At 37.0% G+C, this 17,586-nt stretch overlaps 2 protein-coding genes across 2 annotated transcripts; both read right to left on the bottom strand.

Annotated features, from left to right (window-relative positions):
- Positions 1-640: 640 nt before the first annotated feature.
- On the bottom strand, positions 641-4,548 carry LOC106718297 (SET domain-containing protein SmydA-8). Its single transcript, XM_014512347.2, has 10 exons — positions 4,347-4,548; positions 3,736-3,984; positions 3,437-3,592; positions 3,100-3,354; positions 2,784-2,906; positions 2,357-2,544; positions 1,872-2,087; positions 1,187-1,374; positions 979-1,091; positions 641-895 (listed from the first exon to the last, which is right to left on the bottom strand). The coding sequence occupies exons 2-10, from the start codon at positions 3,979-3,981 to the stop codon at positions 740-742; spliced, it is 1,641 nt and encodes a 546-aa protein (XP_014367833.2). The 5' UTR covers positions 3,982-3,984; positions 4,347-4,548; the 3' UTR covers positions 641-739.
- Positions 4,549-5,581: 1,033 nt separating this feature from the next.
- Positions 5,582-14,985, bottom strand: LOC106718310 (SET domain-containing protein SmydA-8). The gene is made up of 10 exons (XM_045681230.1): positions 14,939-14,985; positions 9,835-9,983; positions 8,708-8,845; positions 8,042-8,209; positions 7,590-7,779; positions 7,216-7,416; positions 6,680-6,912; positions 6,219-6,478; positions 6,028-6,131; positions 5,582-5,874 (listed from the first exon to the last, which is right to left on the bottom strand). The coding sequence occupies exons 1-10, from the start codon at positions 14,963-14,965 to the stop codon at positions 5,734-5,736; spliced, it is 1,611 nt and encodes a 536-aa protein (XP_045537186.1). The 5' UTR covers positions 14,966-14,985; the 3' UTR covers positions 5,582-5,733.
- Between the last annotated feature and the right edge of the window lie 2,601 nt (positions 14,986-17,586).

The raw sequence follows: 17,586 nt of genomic DNA, 5'->3' as shown, positions 1-17,586 counted from the left end.
GACATAGATTTGAAAACAATTAAAACGATAATCATGAAAATAAATAGCAATAATTTATAGAAGAACAAAACATTTCCTGCGCCTGTTTACGCGCTCGCAAAACTAATCATAAAGATATCGTGCGAGCTCCGCAAACACGCGGGAAATAACTGTTACTTAATGCAAATTGAAGTCGTATTTCATTAAACAATCTCACATCTCTATTTCGATTTATTTTTCGTTTATATCCGCTAAAGTTGGACGACCTACGTACACTTAGGTATACCTACATACTTAGGTATAGTTAGGATACAGATATATAAGTAAATAGGTATATGAATTGCGTACTTAAATTCAGTTTTATGAATGTCTTTAGTTAAAGATATTACTAAGTAAGATGCATAGGGGTGACTAGGCTATAGTCTCCCCTAACTTAGGATAGGCTCCGAGCCCCTCGGTAGGGACGTATACCTAGTGAGCTGATGTTGATGAAATGCATAGCCTCGACAGAGTTTACTTAACCTTCGAACAAAACTTTTTTTTTTTTTTTTTTTTTTTTTTTTTTTTAATTTATTTATAATATGTTGACAATAATATATGTACTCTTTCCTGTTTTATCTGGTTTTCCTAAGATTCCCATCCTCGGATTTCCTTGTTTTTAAAGACAAGCACTCCATTAAACATGATGTTAAAAGTTATAATAAAGAAGTCAAGAATAAGATTAATGCTATATTAAACATGTAGCTAATGTGCATTAAGTTCATATGGGCGAGGGCAGCGCGGAAGACAGCCTGGCAATGAGGTCGTCCAGCTGCAGCATGTTAGCGCGTGCTTGCCGGCACACCTGCCCCTCTGGTAGTTCACCCGGCTCGTGGCGAAGCAGCCACGCCGACTGCTCCAGGATCTTACGCGACTCCTGAAAATAAATACATGGGAACCTGATAACTGAAAACTCCATATACTAGATAGAATAGTAGAAGCAATAGGAGGATGACTTACAGTTATATATCCGAGCATGACGAGCGGGCCTTCGGTCGCAGACTTCCGGCGGCCAGTCTCCGCCACCGCCGCATGCAACTCAAACAGTAGAGTACCGCGTAGCCGAGTCTCAGCTGAATAAAGTGTAATAAGCAAATATACGTAATTGTTTGAAAAACAAAAAATCAGAAGATGAATCAATCATTGTATCTTGGCTCTAAAAACTGACCGGGTGCCAGCGTCTCGAGCATGTCTGCAAGCTTCCTGCAGAGTTGCGTCTTGAGTATTAGGCGATCTTCTGTGACAGCAGCGAGGCCCAGTGCATCCTGCTGCCCTACCAGCTGTGCCAGCGCCAGGCTCACGTCCGTTATGTAGTAATGCGCCGGGTGGAGGTAGCTGGCGCAGTGGCTTACGAACCTGCATATATAATTATCGTAGTGTACTCGACTTGATAAAGAGTTTCGTACCCGTGAAGGTCATGAACGTTAAAGAATTGATGAAAAATCTGATTAAAACTGGATAAATATATATATCACGTAATATTACATCTTTCTAATGTTAATAACTAAACTAAAAACAAACTTTGAAGGGGAAATCTGAAATATTTGTCGCACAATGTTCTATTAATCCGGGTAATCCAAACCAAATATTATGACAACTCGGTTTACTCGTTATTGTAGGAATGTGAAAATTGTTACTTTGTTGTGAAGGTCGATTGTTGGATCATTGAGAAATATTATTGTGATGGTAGATGGTAAAAGTAAATAAATATGTTTTGTTTCTGGAAGCAAATTAAGTATGTAGACATTATAGAATCAATACAAGAAATTCCTACTTTGAATGCAAAACGACAATGTGTTGTATTGTCACCGTTGAAATTTGAATTCTTCAGTTTTTGAAACTATGTGACCGACCTCTCGCAGGCGTCGGCGTCTCCTTTGGGCATGACGCTGAGCTCGCGACCGATGTCCTGCAGCAGCTGCTGAATAATGGCGTCGCTGACGGCGTCTCCACAGCTGCCGCACTTCCACTTCTTGTCGTCCAGGCCACGCGTCGCCGGGTCCGGACACGTAGTTTTGTGCAATATCGGTAGGATGAAAGTATCAGGCAGAAGGTAACCCTTGCAATCCCTAAGAGTTAAGAAATACATTGCTGATGTGAGACAAAAAAATAAGTAATCTTGTGTATGGATCAAAAAGCATTAAGATCATCATCATTAACCTGTCTTTGTCCCAACTAAGGGTCAGCACAGTATGTACTACTCTTCCATACATCTCATCAACCGACATATCTAAATTCACTGCCTTCTTACTCATATTCCTTTTCACACATTAATTCAAAAAGCATTAAAATATTGGAGTTTAAAAAAAACTTAAATATTTCTAAGAGTTTCACTAACTTCTTCTTGCATTTGACAGCGCTATACATGGTGCCGAACTCTGTAACGTCGGCGCAGCGGGGGCAAGTGCACTCAAAGAACTTGGAGTCGGCAAGGTGGTGTCTGCGAGCCTCCGTGCCCCACAGCGGGTCCGTGTAGCACACAGAGATGTGCCCGCCGGCGGGAATGTTCACACCCGCGCACAATATCTGGGAACATCACAGTCAGACCTCATTAAAATTCTAAGTTCACAGTTTCGTGTTTTGTAGTAAACAGATTAATATATGTATTTAAACTCTCTTCCTGATTCTTTCCTCAAAGCTGCTCGTATCCTATTCATAATTAGTACTGTTAACAAAAATCTTTTAATAGCCGTACGGGCATTTGATTCTAGTTGTCATTTAGCAGCTATCTATCTATGATAGCTCTCGTTTAGCGGTATTCTTACGATGTCTCCTGCGGAGGTAAAGCTTTTGTTGCAGTTAGCGCAGCAGCTGTGCTCGGCCATGGAGACGCGCTCGAACACCGCCACGTACTCCGGCTCCAACAGCGGCACCTCGTGACCATTGATCTGCACAAAATACCCACACTATGTATACTTAGTCATAACCGTTTGCCTCTCTCCCTCTAAAATTGCCTAGCAATTAAAGTTAATTCTCTTCTTCTCCCAATTCATCTTTGATCTTTGCAAGCACAAAGGTATTTTGATCACTTCGCTAGTCACATTTTAGCTTAAGAAGTTACAAAAAAATTACATTGGATACCTGAATAATGCCACAGCACTTCATGATCTCTTCATCGGTGAAGGTGTTGCCTAGTTTGAAGAAGTTGACAATGAAGTCTGCGATCATCTTCTTGTCGTTGTTCCACTTGTCAGTACCTTTGCGATCTGCGCAGTGCGACTCCAGGCTTTGCAGCTTTGCCCATAACTTCTCATTGTAGTCTCTTTGGTACAAGCAGCGGAGAACGGTGATACATTGGTAATTTGGGTGTGGAATACCGAAAGTTGAAATTGTCACCTAAATAAAATAGAAATTATTTTAATGGTAGCAAAATATCTATAGTGTTTCAACGTGTCAAGAATACTTCAGTAAATTGTACCTTTTCGCCCCTATTTTTAGTATAAAAGCACTCCGGTTTGTGGACTTCATTCCTGGTGCAGGGCTCGGAGCAGAAGGGCCAGCCGCAATCAGCGCAAGACACTGTTTTCTCCGCCTCTAGCAGCTTGTAACATCCCAAACATACCGGTGGGGTTACCTGGAAAGTAAACACTTCAATTTAGATGATGGATTTCACATTTTTTAACCTTTAATTCCCACGACTATCATCAAAAGTGAAAAACAAGTTATAGGACTGGAAATATTAACTACGAAGTAATACAATTTTACATCATCTCTAACCTGAGCAGGGCCAGTTATAAGCGGCGCTTCTTTCAGTATAACATCCCCAGCTTTGATTTCTCTCGTCGCCTCCAGATATCTTCCGAACTTCGTGTCCACCTTGATCCTGGCAGGAGTGCAGCGGTGCTTGTGCTGCCTCCAGTCCTGCTTCTGATGCTCCCGCGAGCAATAGTGCGCGTTCTGACATCCCGAGCACTTTTGCTCCGCGGGGGCAGAGCACACCGCACACTCATTTAGCTCTCCCATATTCTGAAATCTTCAAATACTTGATCAGTAAAAAAAACAAGTTTAGTAGTATAACAAAACCTTTGAATATTTTAAAAAACCCGCTGTCGCTGTATTTCATGTTTCATGGTCCACTTTTAAAAATTTCATGGGATTTAAACGTAGTATAACAATTGAAATTTTGATTATTTTATAGTGTAAAATTTGTTATCAATTTAAACACAATAAAGAAAGAAAAGTTAGAATTGTTTTTTTCTGTAAATTAATCCAAGAGAGATATACGAATACCGATCCCATTGCGAGAATATTGAAATTAGTTCAGGTATGCCAAAGTACTTAAATTAATTATAGTAACTAATTTTAAATGCAAAATATGTAATACTTACGTTTAATTGCAGAAAATATTTGATAATGTGTCTAAAACGTGAAAATTCATGAATATGCTACGAGCGCACTGGACCGGGCGACTGGCCACCCGATGCCGCGTGCACTGAGATAAAAATAACCCAATGGATTGTTATAGAATGTAACCTATGCATGGCATCTCTCATATCAAGAAAGTTTTCCTTCTCCAGTTCTAAGTGACCACAATTAATGTATGGATTTGGTGAACGGTTCATGATTAGGTAGAGAATAACGTCTGAAATGATGAATTATAACATTTGAAACACGAAAATATGATGTGTCGACCTCACATAGAGAGTGGAATAAGAACAGAGAGACAAGTGTTACAAAGGAGCTTTAAACCATGAATGTACCTAATGCCTTGTAGTCCACTTTTACTCATTTTTATGTTGCAATAAAATTACTTCATACAAATAAGAAAGATGAGTATGGCTTTATTTCATCTACTTATGCCAGCTCCTTCTTACTAAAATTATACGAGTAAATGCGAATGTTTGGATGGATGGATGGATGGATGTTTGAAGGTATTTCAAGTACGGCTCAACGGATCTCGATGAAATTTATCATAGATGTAGATCATAGTCTGGAAGAACACATAGGCTACTTATTATGTTTTTTTTTTAATTACGCGCGGACGGAGTTGCGAGCGACAGCTAGTTTTCTAGCTTCTGTAACAACGGATGCTTTCAAAAATTCTAGATAATCTTTCCAATTTTATTGAACTTTGATAAAAAGATAAATTTTATGAATAAATAAAAAAATACATTTGATAGGTTAACATTTTATTTAATAATAAAAATATACCAAACATAAGAAAGAGATAGCTCTCTTTACAAATTACATTTCATCTGGATAAATAACGCACACAGTTTTTAATTGAATCAATTGTCTTTTTTTTGTTAAAGGAATGAACAGTGACATGAAATACTGAACATTTGGAAATATTGTTAAAAAAACTAGCAATCTGCATTCATTAGTTATAATTAATATTAGGACAATAACAATAAACAAATATTAATTTCCCAAAAAATTGTTAATTAACAATTCCCAACTTTAATGTATGTTATTAGGAAAAAATCTATAAAATTTATTACGTTACAAACATTTGCAAGTATTATTTAATTAATAAAAACAAACATAACGATACCAACAATTTGTTAACAAAAATACGCTTTCATAAATAACAATTAATTAATATTAATCATTTATACCCGTAATTTATTTAAAATAATTTTGCTTTCGTATACTTTATTTACAAAAACATGTTAGAAAACTAGCGGTTTAACACGTTCCATGCTACAAAGCCTTGCAAGGCTCGCCAGTGGCATTGAAAGTGTTAATGAAATATGTTTTTCTTCAAGGCCATCTTCACGATATCTTGCCGATGATCTGCTCCCACGTTTTGATCTTCTTGAGAGCATCTCTGGCGGCAGAGGCCATCAGACCTTCGGAGGTCTGCGACGGCTCAAAACCCAGAATCAACGCTGACTCAGTTAAATAACTTACAATCTGCAATTAAGTAAACACATAATATCACATAAATTCTACGTGAACTGAAAATACTCTTGTCTTGAGAGCCTTTAATTATAATATTTTTTAAGCATTTTATTTTTTAATGCCTTGGGAAGTAGGATTTTGTTGAAAATATATTTACTGCCTAACCTCTTTTAATCGCTCTCGGAGGTTGTCTTTAGTGATGGCTTTCTTTTCGAAATCTCTCGTGGTCAACACCATGAGAGGAGCGTGCAGTTCATACAGCGTTATTCCTACAACAAAGGACATTATTTGATTTATTTTTAATTAATGAAATCACGTGTTTCTTTAAAACACATTAATTAATCAAAACTACTGACCTCTCAACCTGGAATACCCCGGTTCGATGTGATCGAAGACCTTCATGAGGTCCCTGCAGACTTGCACCTTGCGATGCAGCTGCGCGTCCGACATCTGATGTATCATGTAGTCTGTCACTTTGCCGTACAGCTGACTGAGCGAGTGCAGCGCGGACAGGCACAGGTAGTGGCTCGTCGGCAACACGCTGCTGTACTTCTTGATGAAGCCCTCGAACCCACACACGTCGTTTGCATCTATCTGCTCGAACTCGTCGGATAACCTGATAAAAAAAGCCGAGACTTCTAGACTATTTAAAATAAGATTAAGTTTCCCCAACCAGATTCTGAATGTGACACACCCTGGACGAAACTAGTTACTTGCTCTTCTTCACAATAAACAACAGAATCGAGGCAATGCGAGGAAAACTTAATTCTTAGACTGCGAGGTATTCTGTGTATGCGAGGTATGCTGTAAGAGAGACCTCTTGAGCAGCATCTGCACGGCGACCGCGGGCATGGAGTAGCTGCAGCCTGGGGCGGAGCACTGCCAGGCGGAGTGCGGGTCGAGCGGCGCGGCTGACAGCACTCGGCCCGCACACTTGGGGCAGCGGAAGGCGCTGCAGTACGTGCCCAGCTCCGTGGGGTCCGCGCACCGCTTGCACGCGCACTCGAAAAACTTGCTTAGCTTCAGGTGCTCACGCCGTTTCAATGTACCCTGGAATTATAAGAAAAAGTTTTATTGTCTACAAACTTTTGACATCTGTTCGATCCTTGATTAGATTTCGCGTGTTTACGTTTAATTCATAAAATCCTATGTTATTCGTTAAGTCAACCTGAAGTACTTCGATAGCATTTGTATTCACAGAACTCTTTACTGGTCTTCTGTCAGAAAGGTGACCGATGTCAGTTAATCAATTTGAAATTTAAATCTTTCCTGTATCAGTCATACCTCCTTTAGTTTAGTTTTGTATTGTCTGATAGTAGCGGTACACATGTAAGTAGTTACCTGTTATCTCACCTGCAGCGTGTAGGCGTAGCAGAGAGACACGAGGTCTCCGGGGCGATGCGGCAGCGCGGCGCGCACGGTCAGCGGGCGGCCGGCGCGTCGCTCGGCGTCCGTGTGCGTCGTGCTGGGCGTGCAGTCGTGCGCCAGCAGGTAAGCCTTGTCGTACAGCGCGCGCGCGCTCGCCCCGCTGCCCCCCACCTCGAACGCGTTCACCTGCAATCATGATACAAATCCTGTGTTTTTGTTCTGTCACAACAGTATCATTAGTGTAAGTACTGCCGGCAGCAGTGACTGCTTTAAGCTGTTCGTGTACGATTGTTCCGCGTGTCACAATACTTATATTCTTAATAGTAAAAATCAAGGATAATTTTGTGCAGATAAAGTACCTCAAGTATACCGCAGACTGTGTGAATCTCTTCCTCATCGTATTGCAGGCCCCAGTCCTGGAGGCGGCGCACAACATGCTTCTGGTTCGCGGGCCAGATGTCTGCGCGCGCTCGCCGCAGCGCGTTGTGGGGCTCCATCGCACACAGCAGTGACCACTTCGCAGGGTCCTCTTGCTTCAATAACAAGCATCTGAAATATACATGCGATATCATTTTATTTTGCGATATATTACTGTTTTTATTTATCGAATAACAAAATATATTTTGGGCGCCCTTAATTTGTCTAATATTAGACACGCAAACGACATAAACTACGTTTATTTTCAATTCCAAATTCCTCTCGTAAAAGCCGACTAATCTTATATTATTTTCTAACGTTTTACTGCCAATTGCCATCGAAGATATATTAATGCAATGATTTGATTTTAGCAACGCTTTAATATAAAGTTTACCTCAAGGGTGTGATAGCATGGTAGCTGTCTTTCAAGTCCTCGAGGTTGTTGTAGTCGGGCTTGACTGCCGCGGCGCTGAGCGTGGCGCACTCGGCGGCCGAGTGCCCGGTATACTTGCCCTGCCCCGGGCACGACTCACTGCACAGCGGCCAAGAACAGCCTTTGCATCTGAACAAAAAATAATGCTTTTCAATAAAGTTTAGCTTAAAAATAAAATGGATAAAATATCAAAACATCCATCGGATGTGCAATATCAATTTATATTTCAATGAAACCTCGATTTAGAAACAGAGACTGACGCAAATATTGTAAGCTCTAGCGCGCTTGACTGACATGATGGGATGCTGCGCGCACGTTAACTGGATCCTACCGGTTTTATAGCTCCTCAACCGTTTTATCGCCGATATTTAGTAGCAGTATGATAGTTTAATTTATTTAATAGTTTCAATTCACTTTTAGATTCAATTAGAAGTGTCCAACGACACTTGCTTTAAATTTTCATTAAATACATCAGATATCTGAGTGAAATACGATTAAATTGCATGGAGATATGCTATTAGAATTCATGAGCTTCCAGTAGCGTCTAGAGCTAGAGCCACATCGTATTAACTTAAAAATCCTAAGAAGGATAAATAATGGAAAGATTAAAAGAGTAAAAATACCGACTTGACGATTGCGTTGTCTTCGAGCTCGCGATAGCAACCGAGGCAGATGAGGCCGCAGCCGCTACAGGGACCCACCACCAGCGCCGGCTCCTCCATTATCACCTCTCCCGCCGCGATGTCACGTCGCGCCACCACATATCTGCATACATACAAGTTGTCTCCTCATACTGCTAAACACAACCGCGAATACAAAGAGAAAGGCAATCATCAAAAACAATGGCAATACCAAAAATCTCTGGCATGGATTATCAACAAATTATGTTAGGTCCATTCTGGATTGTTGAGATTACTCGTACAAATAAATATTCAATAATCTAACTATCCCATGGGATCACGTAACAGTGGTACTCCCAGAGGACCAATAGCATAACATCAGACAGCTGTTTCATTAATTAATGCAACGTAAACACGTCGGCTTCATTTGTTATGTGTTGGAGCGAACGTGTGCCGGCGGGACGCGGGGGCTGACACGCCGCACGTGCTGCGCCGGTGGCTTGACAAGTCACGTGTCACTTTACATTCAAAATTACAGTCCCGAGATCTTGTTGAGAAAATCTTTACTGCGTTTTTATTATTGACAACATTCCAACGTTATATTAATTTTAACAACACCGAATTTATGGCAACTTGAAGGAAAGAACAAAGATTCTAATATCTGAAATACATTGTTTTATTTTTTAAAATTTCGAAATATCTTGTAGCTTTTTACCAGTTAATTTTTATTAAAAGATTTTTTTAGGATTACATTGTTTACGCAGAAACTATAGAACTAATATAAACCGCTAAAATTATATGCATAAATCAATCAAATTGGCTTCGGCGAGAGCAATAAATTCAACTATTTACTACTAACGATACATTCAAACTTTTTATCGTTTTGCTTCAACGAGCGTTAATAAGACATAACAATAAACTAATACTATTTAAATACGTGAAGATTGTGTTAATAAAAACATGTCGAATTTTCAACAACTTCTATCTGTGTCGATAACAAAAGTAAATCTCAGAAGATCAGACCTATTTTTACATAATACACAAAACCAGCTTTTGACGTTCCTTGCTCTTAATATTTTTGAAATGTTTTGTATTTTTAGAAATGTGTCTACAAAAAATTCAGTTCTTGCTTACCTGCCCATGACATCCGAGTGCTTAACCTCATAGCAGAGCTGATCGTCTTGCGGCTTGGCGGACGACTGCGGCTCCTGAGCCGCCTCCGAGGTCTGCACATCTTCCACGTTCTCCTTGTTGCGGCCCTCGCCTTTGCCGCGTTTCTTTTGCTACAACAATAAGTATTCCTATAAGCATCTATATAGGAGACGGTGTTCTTCGGTCGTTAGTGTAAAAAGTTTGTTAAGATGCTACTCACGCAGATTATGCACCCCAACATGAGCGGTTCTTTCGTCCAGGCTGGAGCGAATGCGTGTTATTAGTGAATGGACCAGCGTCGGCCGTCGGCAATGTGTCTGCTGCGTGACATATTACAGCTTTATGAATGAGTGCTTGGAGGCGGTAGGCGTAGTCTGGATGTATTTCCGTACGCCACTTGACTCCCCGTGCCAATGGCACGATGTAAAAACTTGTTTCATAACCCCGCGGGTGTATTCAATGGCCGTGAAATAAATAAAGGTGCGAACATGCGTGAGAACGTTCAACACCTGTATATTTTCATTTGTATCTGCTTTCCACGTGTCTAGACTTCGTCACATTTCACCCAGCCATTTTTACTATGTCTCACTATTAGGTTATCATTATAACTAGAAGTAATTTTTTAATACGAAAAGAAGTTGCAATCTTAATATATGGATGTACAAAAATGGGAAAGATTAAAAGAACTGAGAGTAAGCCGTTTCTTTTTACCCACATTAGTTCCTTACACTATGTGATAAAAAAATTAATATAGGTACGGATTAGATTGCATTGTGTACCAACCCCTATAATATATCTAGTCGTAAACTTATGATTTGTAAGCCTATACTACTAAAGCTAATGCTACGAATGTTCAAATTTAAATCACCTTCAGATGAGATGCTGATAGTTATATTGCTCGTTTGTAAAGTTTGAAGTATAGCCAGAATTAGTATGAAATTGTAACAGAAAAAGAAACTAGTAACAAGTTGGTGAAATTGCAAAAGGAAATAATAAAATTCACCTTGACCTCAATTGTTTCGCCACATGAAAGGTCATTAGAAAATCAGATTCTAGTTTCACCGAAATAGAAAGAAAATTTTACTTGAATAAATATGACCTGCTTTATTTAAATTCTTAAATTTTTTTTCTTTGTAATCATGTCTAAGTGCAGCCGGCAAGACCCAAACAGCGTTATCCTTAGAGATTATATTGTAAGTATTGTGAAATGTGTTAAAACAGTAACCTGTTACCGTCAATCTTTTGAAATTATCTCTTTTTTAGTATGCACATGATATTTACGGACAGCAGCTTCACATTCCGATCAATTTGAATAGTGTCTAGCTCAGAGCAGTTAGCGCTACGAATCCAGAATACCCGCGCTCCTTGAGCCCCATACACTCATAATAAAGGTCGTTACGGCATATTATCGCCGAGAGATCGTCTGCCATTTGAACGCCGTCCAACCGCTCGGGAACAATAGGTTAGTTACGCGTTTCGCGTATTTTAAAACATCGCGAAAACAATCACTGCCAAGAAACGAATGCGACGCGATTGCGCCCGCTTGGCTGCAAACAGATATCATCGAAGATTATCATTTATAATAATAGTTATCGCTAAGAGCCTGTTCCTAGATGTTGACATGAAATAAAATTTCAGCAAGCAAGTTACAGTGTCCTGCATACTTTTAACATTAAGCTATTATTTAGTTCGATGCAAGATAGGGATAAAATGCATCTAGGAATAGGACAATGTACATTAAAAAATATTCGACAACTTTGTGTGTGCATATGAACCCGTAAAATCTCTCTAATCTTCATACAATCTTAGTACTTAGAATCGCAAAAGAAATATTTATTGGCTCAGATTATAAGAGATTAGAGCGCTGTGTCGCTGTCGTGGTACGGAGCCAATTTAAAATTCGACAGATAAAGTTAAAAATAATTTATAGCAAATCGTTAATGGCGCGTGAAACGAATCTGTCGCGGTGACGTGCATCGCGCTGACAGCTGATGCGCTGTGACAGCCCGCGACCGGTTTGGGCTCTTTTATTAAAATAATTATCATTTATAACTATCTGAATAAAGTTTTTAACAGGCTATGTGCGCTATTATTTGAAGACTAAGGCGCTGCAAGCTCAATGCTATTTATTTCTGGTCCTAATTGATCATCAAAAATTAGCAATGCTTCATTTCAAAGTTATTAGCAACACTTGTTCCTTCCTGTACTGTAATCCTAATAAAAATAAATAACATTTAGTGATCATTGTGATTTTGATAGTGTAAATGTTAAACTATATCATTGTAGTTGTTTCTGTCACTCGCTCACTGCAAGTTTGTTATTAATTGCTACGATCTATTATTAATTACAGTTTATCTGTCTAGTCTAAAAGCTGTTTGAGTCATTCAGTGTACACTTCACAATGTATTGGACACTGACATAGTAATTATGATCGAATAACCTCCCGTTCGGCATAAAAGTCAGAAAGATGACATAATGTTGTCCGAAACATGTTGAAACTTTTTGTCGATGTCATTTTAAAGCAATCTCAATGATAACTAAATGATGACTTTTCGAGATCATATTTTTTTGTTAATAAAACTTTAAAAATTTTTCAGATTTATTGAATTTCCTTAATAATCATTTTTAAAAAACAATTCTAGTTACTTTTTCAAAAATAAATTTAGTGTTCAATTCAAAAATAATTCGAAATTGAAATATACGAAAAATTGAATTGTTAGTACTTTTCGCGACAACAGCGGCCATTTTGTTATATACGGACCTCTCACTCATCCATTAAAGAGTGATTGTTGACAAGCGTGAATTGCATCGTAATTCGTTCGGCATTGCTAAGTGGTTTTATTCAATTATTACAACATAAACGTAATATTTTTGACTTAACATACTGGTTGAAAATATAATTAATAGTATTTGTGATTCTTATTATTCAGTTAGTTATCAAGAATTTAATTGCCGAACAAATAAACTTGTAAGTATGAATATAGGTTATAAACACATTTTTTTATATTTTATAACTAATTAAATTATTTAAAATTGTTGTAAGACGATGCTCGTCGCTATTTTAATTAAATGCAGTTTAAATATTTTACTTTTTAAAATATTTCTAACTTTAAACATTTGTATACAATTTTGTTCATTTAATTCATACATTCATACATAATAAAAAAAAAACTTATCAGCATCGTCTTTGTAAAAGTGTCTGATAAAATTTAGAATGCGCTAAAATTTAATGAATATTTTCAATTTCTAATTTGATATTTTTTTAGGATTCAACACAAGATGTAAAAGTAAGAAACTAAAAGTAGAAAGAGGATAATATCGTCAAGTTCTTCTGATAATAAGGGTATGTAACAAATAAAGTTGTTCAATTATATATAATTATTTTGTTCCTTATTAATAAAACACTTTATTTTCAGATAGTGGAATAAATAATATACCAATGCCACCTGCCACGTACGTGAGCCAAAAGGATCAGCAACCACCACCAACATTTAAAACTCCTATATCATTACTTGAGCCGTAAAAGTATTTATAATTTTAATAATAAGATTATTTATATTGGTATGTCATATCGTTATTATTCATTGTGTTATCAAATAAACAATAATTAAACCTATTTACCATGTCGATTTTAATTTTACACTAGCCTCTTAATTTTAACATAAAAACGTTAACTTTATGATATCTAGAAAATGTTATCTTTCTGATATCTGTTTAATGATCTCTAAAAGATGGCGCTAGATGGCTCATAAGAGAGCTTTATGTTAACTTTATGTTAACTTTATGTTGATTTTTTGGTTATCATTTCTGATATCAGATCTTGAATAATGTTAACATTAAGAGAACTTTATGCTATCTTCTTGCCGAACGGGTTAACTATATTATTCAATAATTTGCCCCAAATATATCTTAAATATATTTTAGTTTTTGTGTGTATTATTCATGAAAGGAAAACATACTGAAAAGTGATCTGATAAACATAGAGTTAAAACGTTTTACTGAAATTCTTACTGTAACTTCTTTACCATTGAAAACGGTTCTGTAGCACAGATGCTATCTTATATTATTTTTATGGCCTTGCACGAACAGCATCTATAGTCCGCTCCTAACGTCTCACTACGCATCTTTAATTAGGTTCATTTAAAACGGACCGTAACACATATTAGATAAACATTTTGACTTGCGAATGTTCATCGAATTAATCTCGTGTCTGGTAATAAATTCATCTGCTTATATTTATAGTGCGCGCGAGGAATTAACGAGCAGACTGCGGCCCGCGCGTACAACTATTAAAACATAGCTGTCGTTTAGTGCGCTGTTAAAACAACTGTTTTGGAAACCATGGGAACAGCTGCTCTCTAGCGAACAGCTGCGATATTATAGCCCAGACTTACTACTGCGAATTACATATATACAGTTTTTTTAATATTCTCCAAAGGAAGAGAAATTCCACAAATTTCATATCTATATTGCCCACTTTAGATCATTAATTTGATGTTCAGTAACCATATAATAAAACTTACAACCGATGACGATCAGATAACAAGTCGAGGTAATATTTAAAGGGTTTTAAATGTTTTCTACTGTGCGTCGAGTGCGTGACATCTTACCGTGGTTGCCAATGTTTAGCGGTAGCCAGACGCGGTGGACACACGACACCTTCAGTTTTCCGTTTACAAACGAAACTGAAGGCTCCAGCCTTAATAAAGCTACATTTGTTGATAGAATTGTACTCGATCAGCAATTCCTTAATTGCAATTTTGCATTGCAAGCTTCATATAACTGTATCTAATATGTATCATGTTATTAGAGTTCACTTATATTAAACTAGCTTTTACCCGCGACTCCGTCCGCGCGGAATAAAAAATAGAAAACGGGGTAAATGTAAATATCCTATGTCCTTTTCCTGGTTCTAAGCTACCTCCCCATCAATTTTTAGCTAAATCGATTCAGCCGTTCTTGAGTTATAAATGGTGTAACTAACACGACTTTCTTCTATATATATAGATATAGATTGAACAAAGAGTCTCATTTTATCTTTATTTTATAATGGTCAATTACAAATAAAATGTTTGTACATACGTACCTTTTTCTTATGTGACTTTTTATTCATGTCGGTCTGGCTTTAGATCTGAAATGAAAACAACGATTTTTAATGCTCGACTTCAAAGACAATACAACTAAGAGAACATAGAGCCATACGTTTTGATCTCATGGATCAAATTAACCTTAACAATTTATACACAAACGTGACAACGGAACACTTAGAATTTATCTTACGTACGATATCTCTGTACAAACTAGTTACTATAAGTTTTACGCTCCAGTCGACTAAAGTTTGTTAATATTTTTTTTATTTATAAAAGTATAATATATTGGATTATTTCAAAAAATCACATCAAATTTTTTAATTAAAAAAAACGATTAATTTTATGATTGCTAACGTGTATATAAATCGGAAATTAAAGAAGTGAAATGTTGTCTCAGTCGCAGTTTACGCAACACAATTCCCGCGCCTCCGTAAACATTCCAAGATCGCGTTTAATGTTGTCCCGAATTCCAAAATATCTGCCGAAGCTTATTGATCAAACAAATGAAAACAATACTATATAACTAACAATTGTTTAAGAAAAAAACCATACAGATGAATTGAGAACATCCTTTTGAAGTTGGTTAAAAATCAAAAGAAACCAATGTAGTACGTTTGGCTTAGTACATGGCTTTTAAGAAATCTTTACAACATTTAATCGTGTTAGTGTATGGCTTCAATGCATGTTACATAGAACATAAGTATAACAAGCTATTAATTTGATTAGTTAGTATACAATGAGCTTGGTATTTATGTATAGCTCGTAGCCATTTTATTTTGGAATCGATGACATAGTTAAGATTTAAATGTTATGCAAGTATTGCATTTGCAAAGAACAATGTATAAGGATTGTATTAAACACAATTAAACATAGTACGATTATTGCGTGCCAGTGCCACACTAGACTGGGCGTGAGTAAATCACATGTGAGCGACATATATCGGCCTCATGTATTCGCGGCAGTCGGTCAACACCATTTTGACATACCAACTTTTATATTTTTATATAATTATCATCAAAGTACTCAGATGTAACTAAAGAACTGCATACGAGGAGGAACAAAGTCAGAAGACAGAATTATGCTCTTTTCTATATTAAGTTTGGAAGTATTACATGGCAACATTATATAAATAGACTTCGTACACTCTAGTCGCTCAATAAAAATAATAAATACCAAAGTGTTTCCAGATTAATGGAAACCATTAAAATGACAAAGTGTTTGTTGTGAAATTGTGTCATTATAAAAGTTTAATATTATGAAAACTTTTACGTAGTTGAATTGGGTTTTTATTTTAGTAGGTTCTCTGTGACAACTGTTAAAATCTTGTCGTCAAGTTGAATTAAATTTTTAGGAGTTCAAAAGATTTTTATGATGCTGAAAATTAATCCATTACGCTACTAGGTTAGTTAATAATGTGTTTACACATATCTTAATTCTCTTTTTGAGATATTATAGTTGTGCAATTTTAAATGTTAAATAAGTAAGCGATCCCATCAGTACTGGCGTATACTGGTTGCCTGTGATCCACAACGGCTAACAAAAGCAATAAGTAGTAAGTCCCACAATTCAATTAATGTAAACCAGCTTTATCTAATGTTTGGACAGACGTGGCGTAAATCACAACATCGCGACGTGCGCTTGGCACTTCCTAGCGTCCAGCCGGTGGACTTGGCAACCGCACGCTGTCTGCTGCCGACCGTGTGGAGTATGCTAAGGACAGCGCAGCAGACTCTAGTCTTGTTCTGTTAATCTGTTACAGCATATTCATGTCTAATCAATAATACAGAATAATTACAATGTTTTATAAAATTAATGAAAGAGTTTTAGATGTAGAGTTTGAAGTAGAAGTTGGATTCTTTGGGTCTCAACAGTTTGAGCGCAAAATTAAGTGTGTTCTTGCCAACGTTTTTTATCCTCTTCAACTACGACTCATTCCTCATTTACTTATATATGTCAGAAGTTGATGACTAACGATGATCTGTTAATAACAAGCCAGTGTCATTTCTTATATTAATAAATTGAAATTAATTGTCAACGAAAGTAAGAGAAAAATAAAAATTATTCTTTATACGCCAAAAAATTAGTTAAAAGACGACGGTAATATATATACTAAACAGTGTTCAACAGTATGTCAAAAAAGTGCATTTTCATTTGTGTTAATCAATTAGTTAACATAAAGTCCGCGGCCGCAGCAGGGCTGGCAACGGTTTGCACCACTTGGCACTACTCCCGCCGCCTAATTACAGCACGTCATGTTCACTGCACTGCATAATTACCAACGTAAATTTGCCAAGTTCATGTGAAATCCAGGCCGATCTTATGCACAATGCACACGAATGCATGCGTGCCATTTATTTACGATCATGACAAATATTTTGCCGTTTTAGTTCTAAAAATATATTTATTTTTAAACGAATTAAAAATTTTACGTTTAATCGCAAAATTCTTGACATCATTTTTAATTGTGATGAAAGAATTTATTAGACTATAAAAATATGTTTTAATGGTGGTCGAACGACTCGACTCACTCGACTCGAAACACATTGTGTTACAAAGTTTACATAAGTGTCAAAATAACACATGACATTGTGTCAATAATTAGAAAATTAAAGGTTCATTTAGACATAAGCCGGAATCGTACAAA

This window comes from Papilio machaon, chromosome 15 (assembly GCF_912999745.1).
Source record: "Papilio machaon chromosome 15, ilPapMach1.1, whole genome shotgun sequence".
Lineage (NCBI taxonomy): Eukaryota > Metazoa > Arthropoda > Insecta > Lepidoptera > Papilionidae > Papilio > Papilio machaon.
This window is presented reverse-complemented; position numbering and strand designations above follow the sequence as displayed.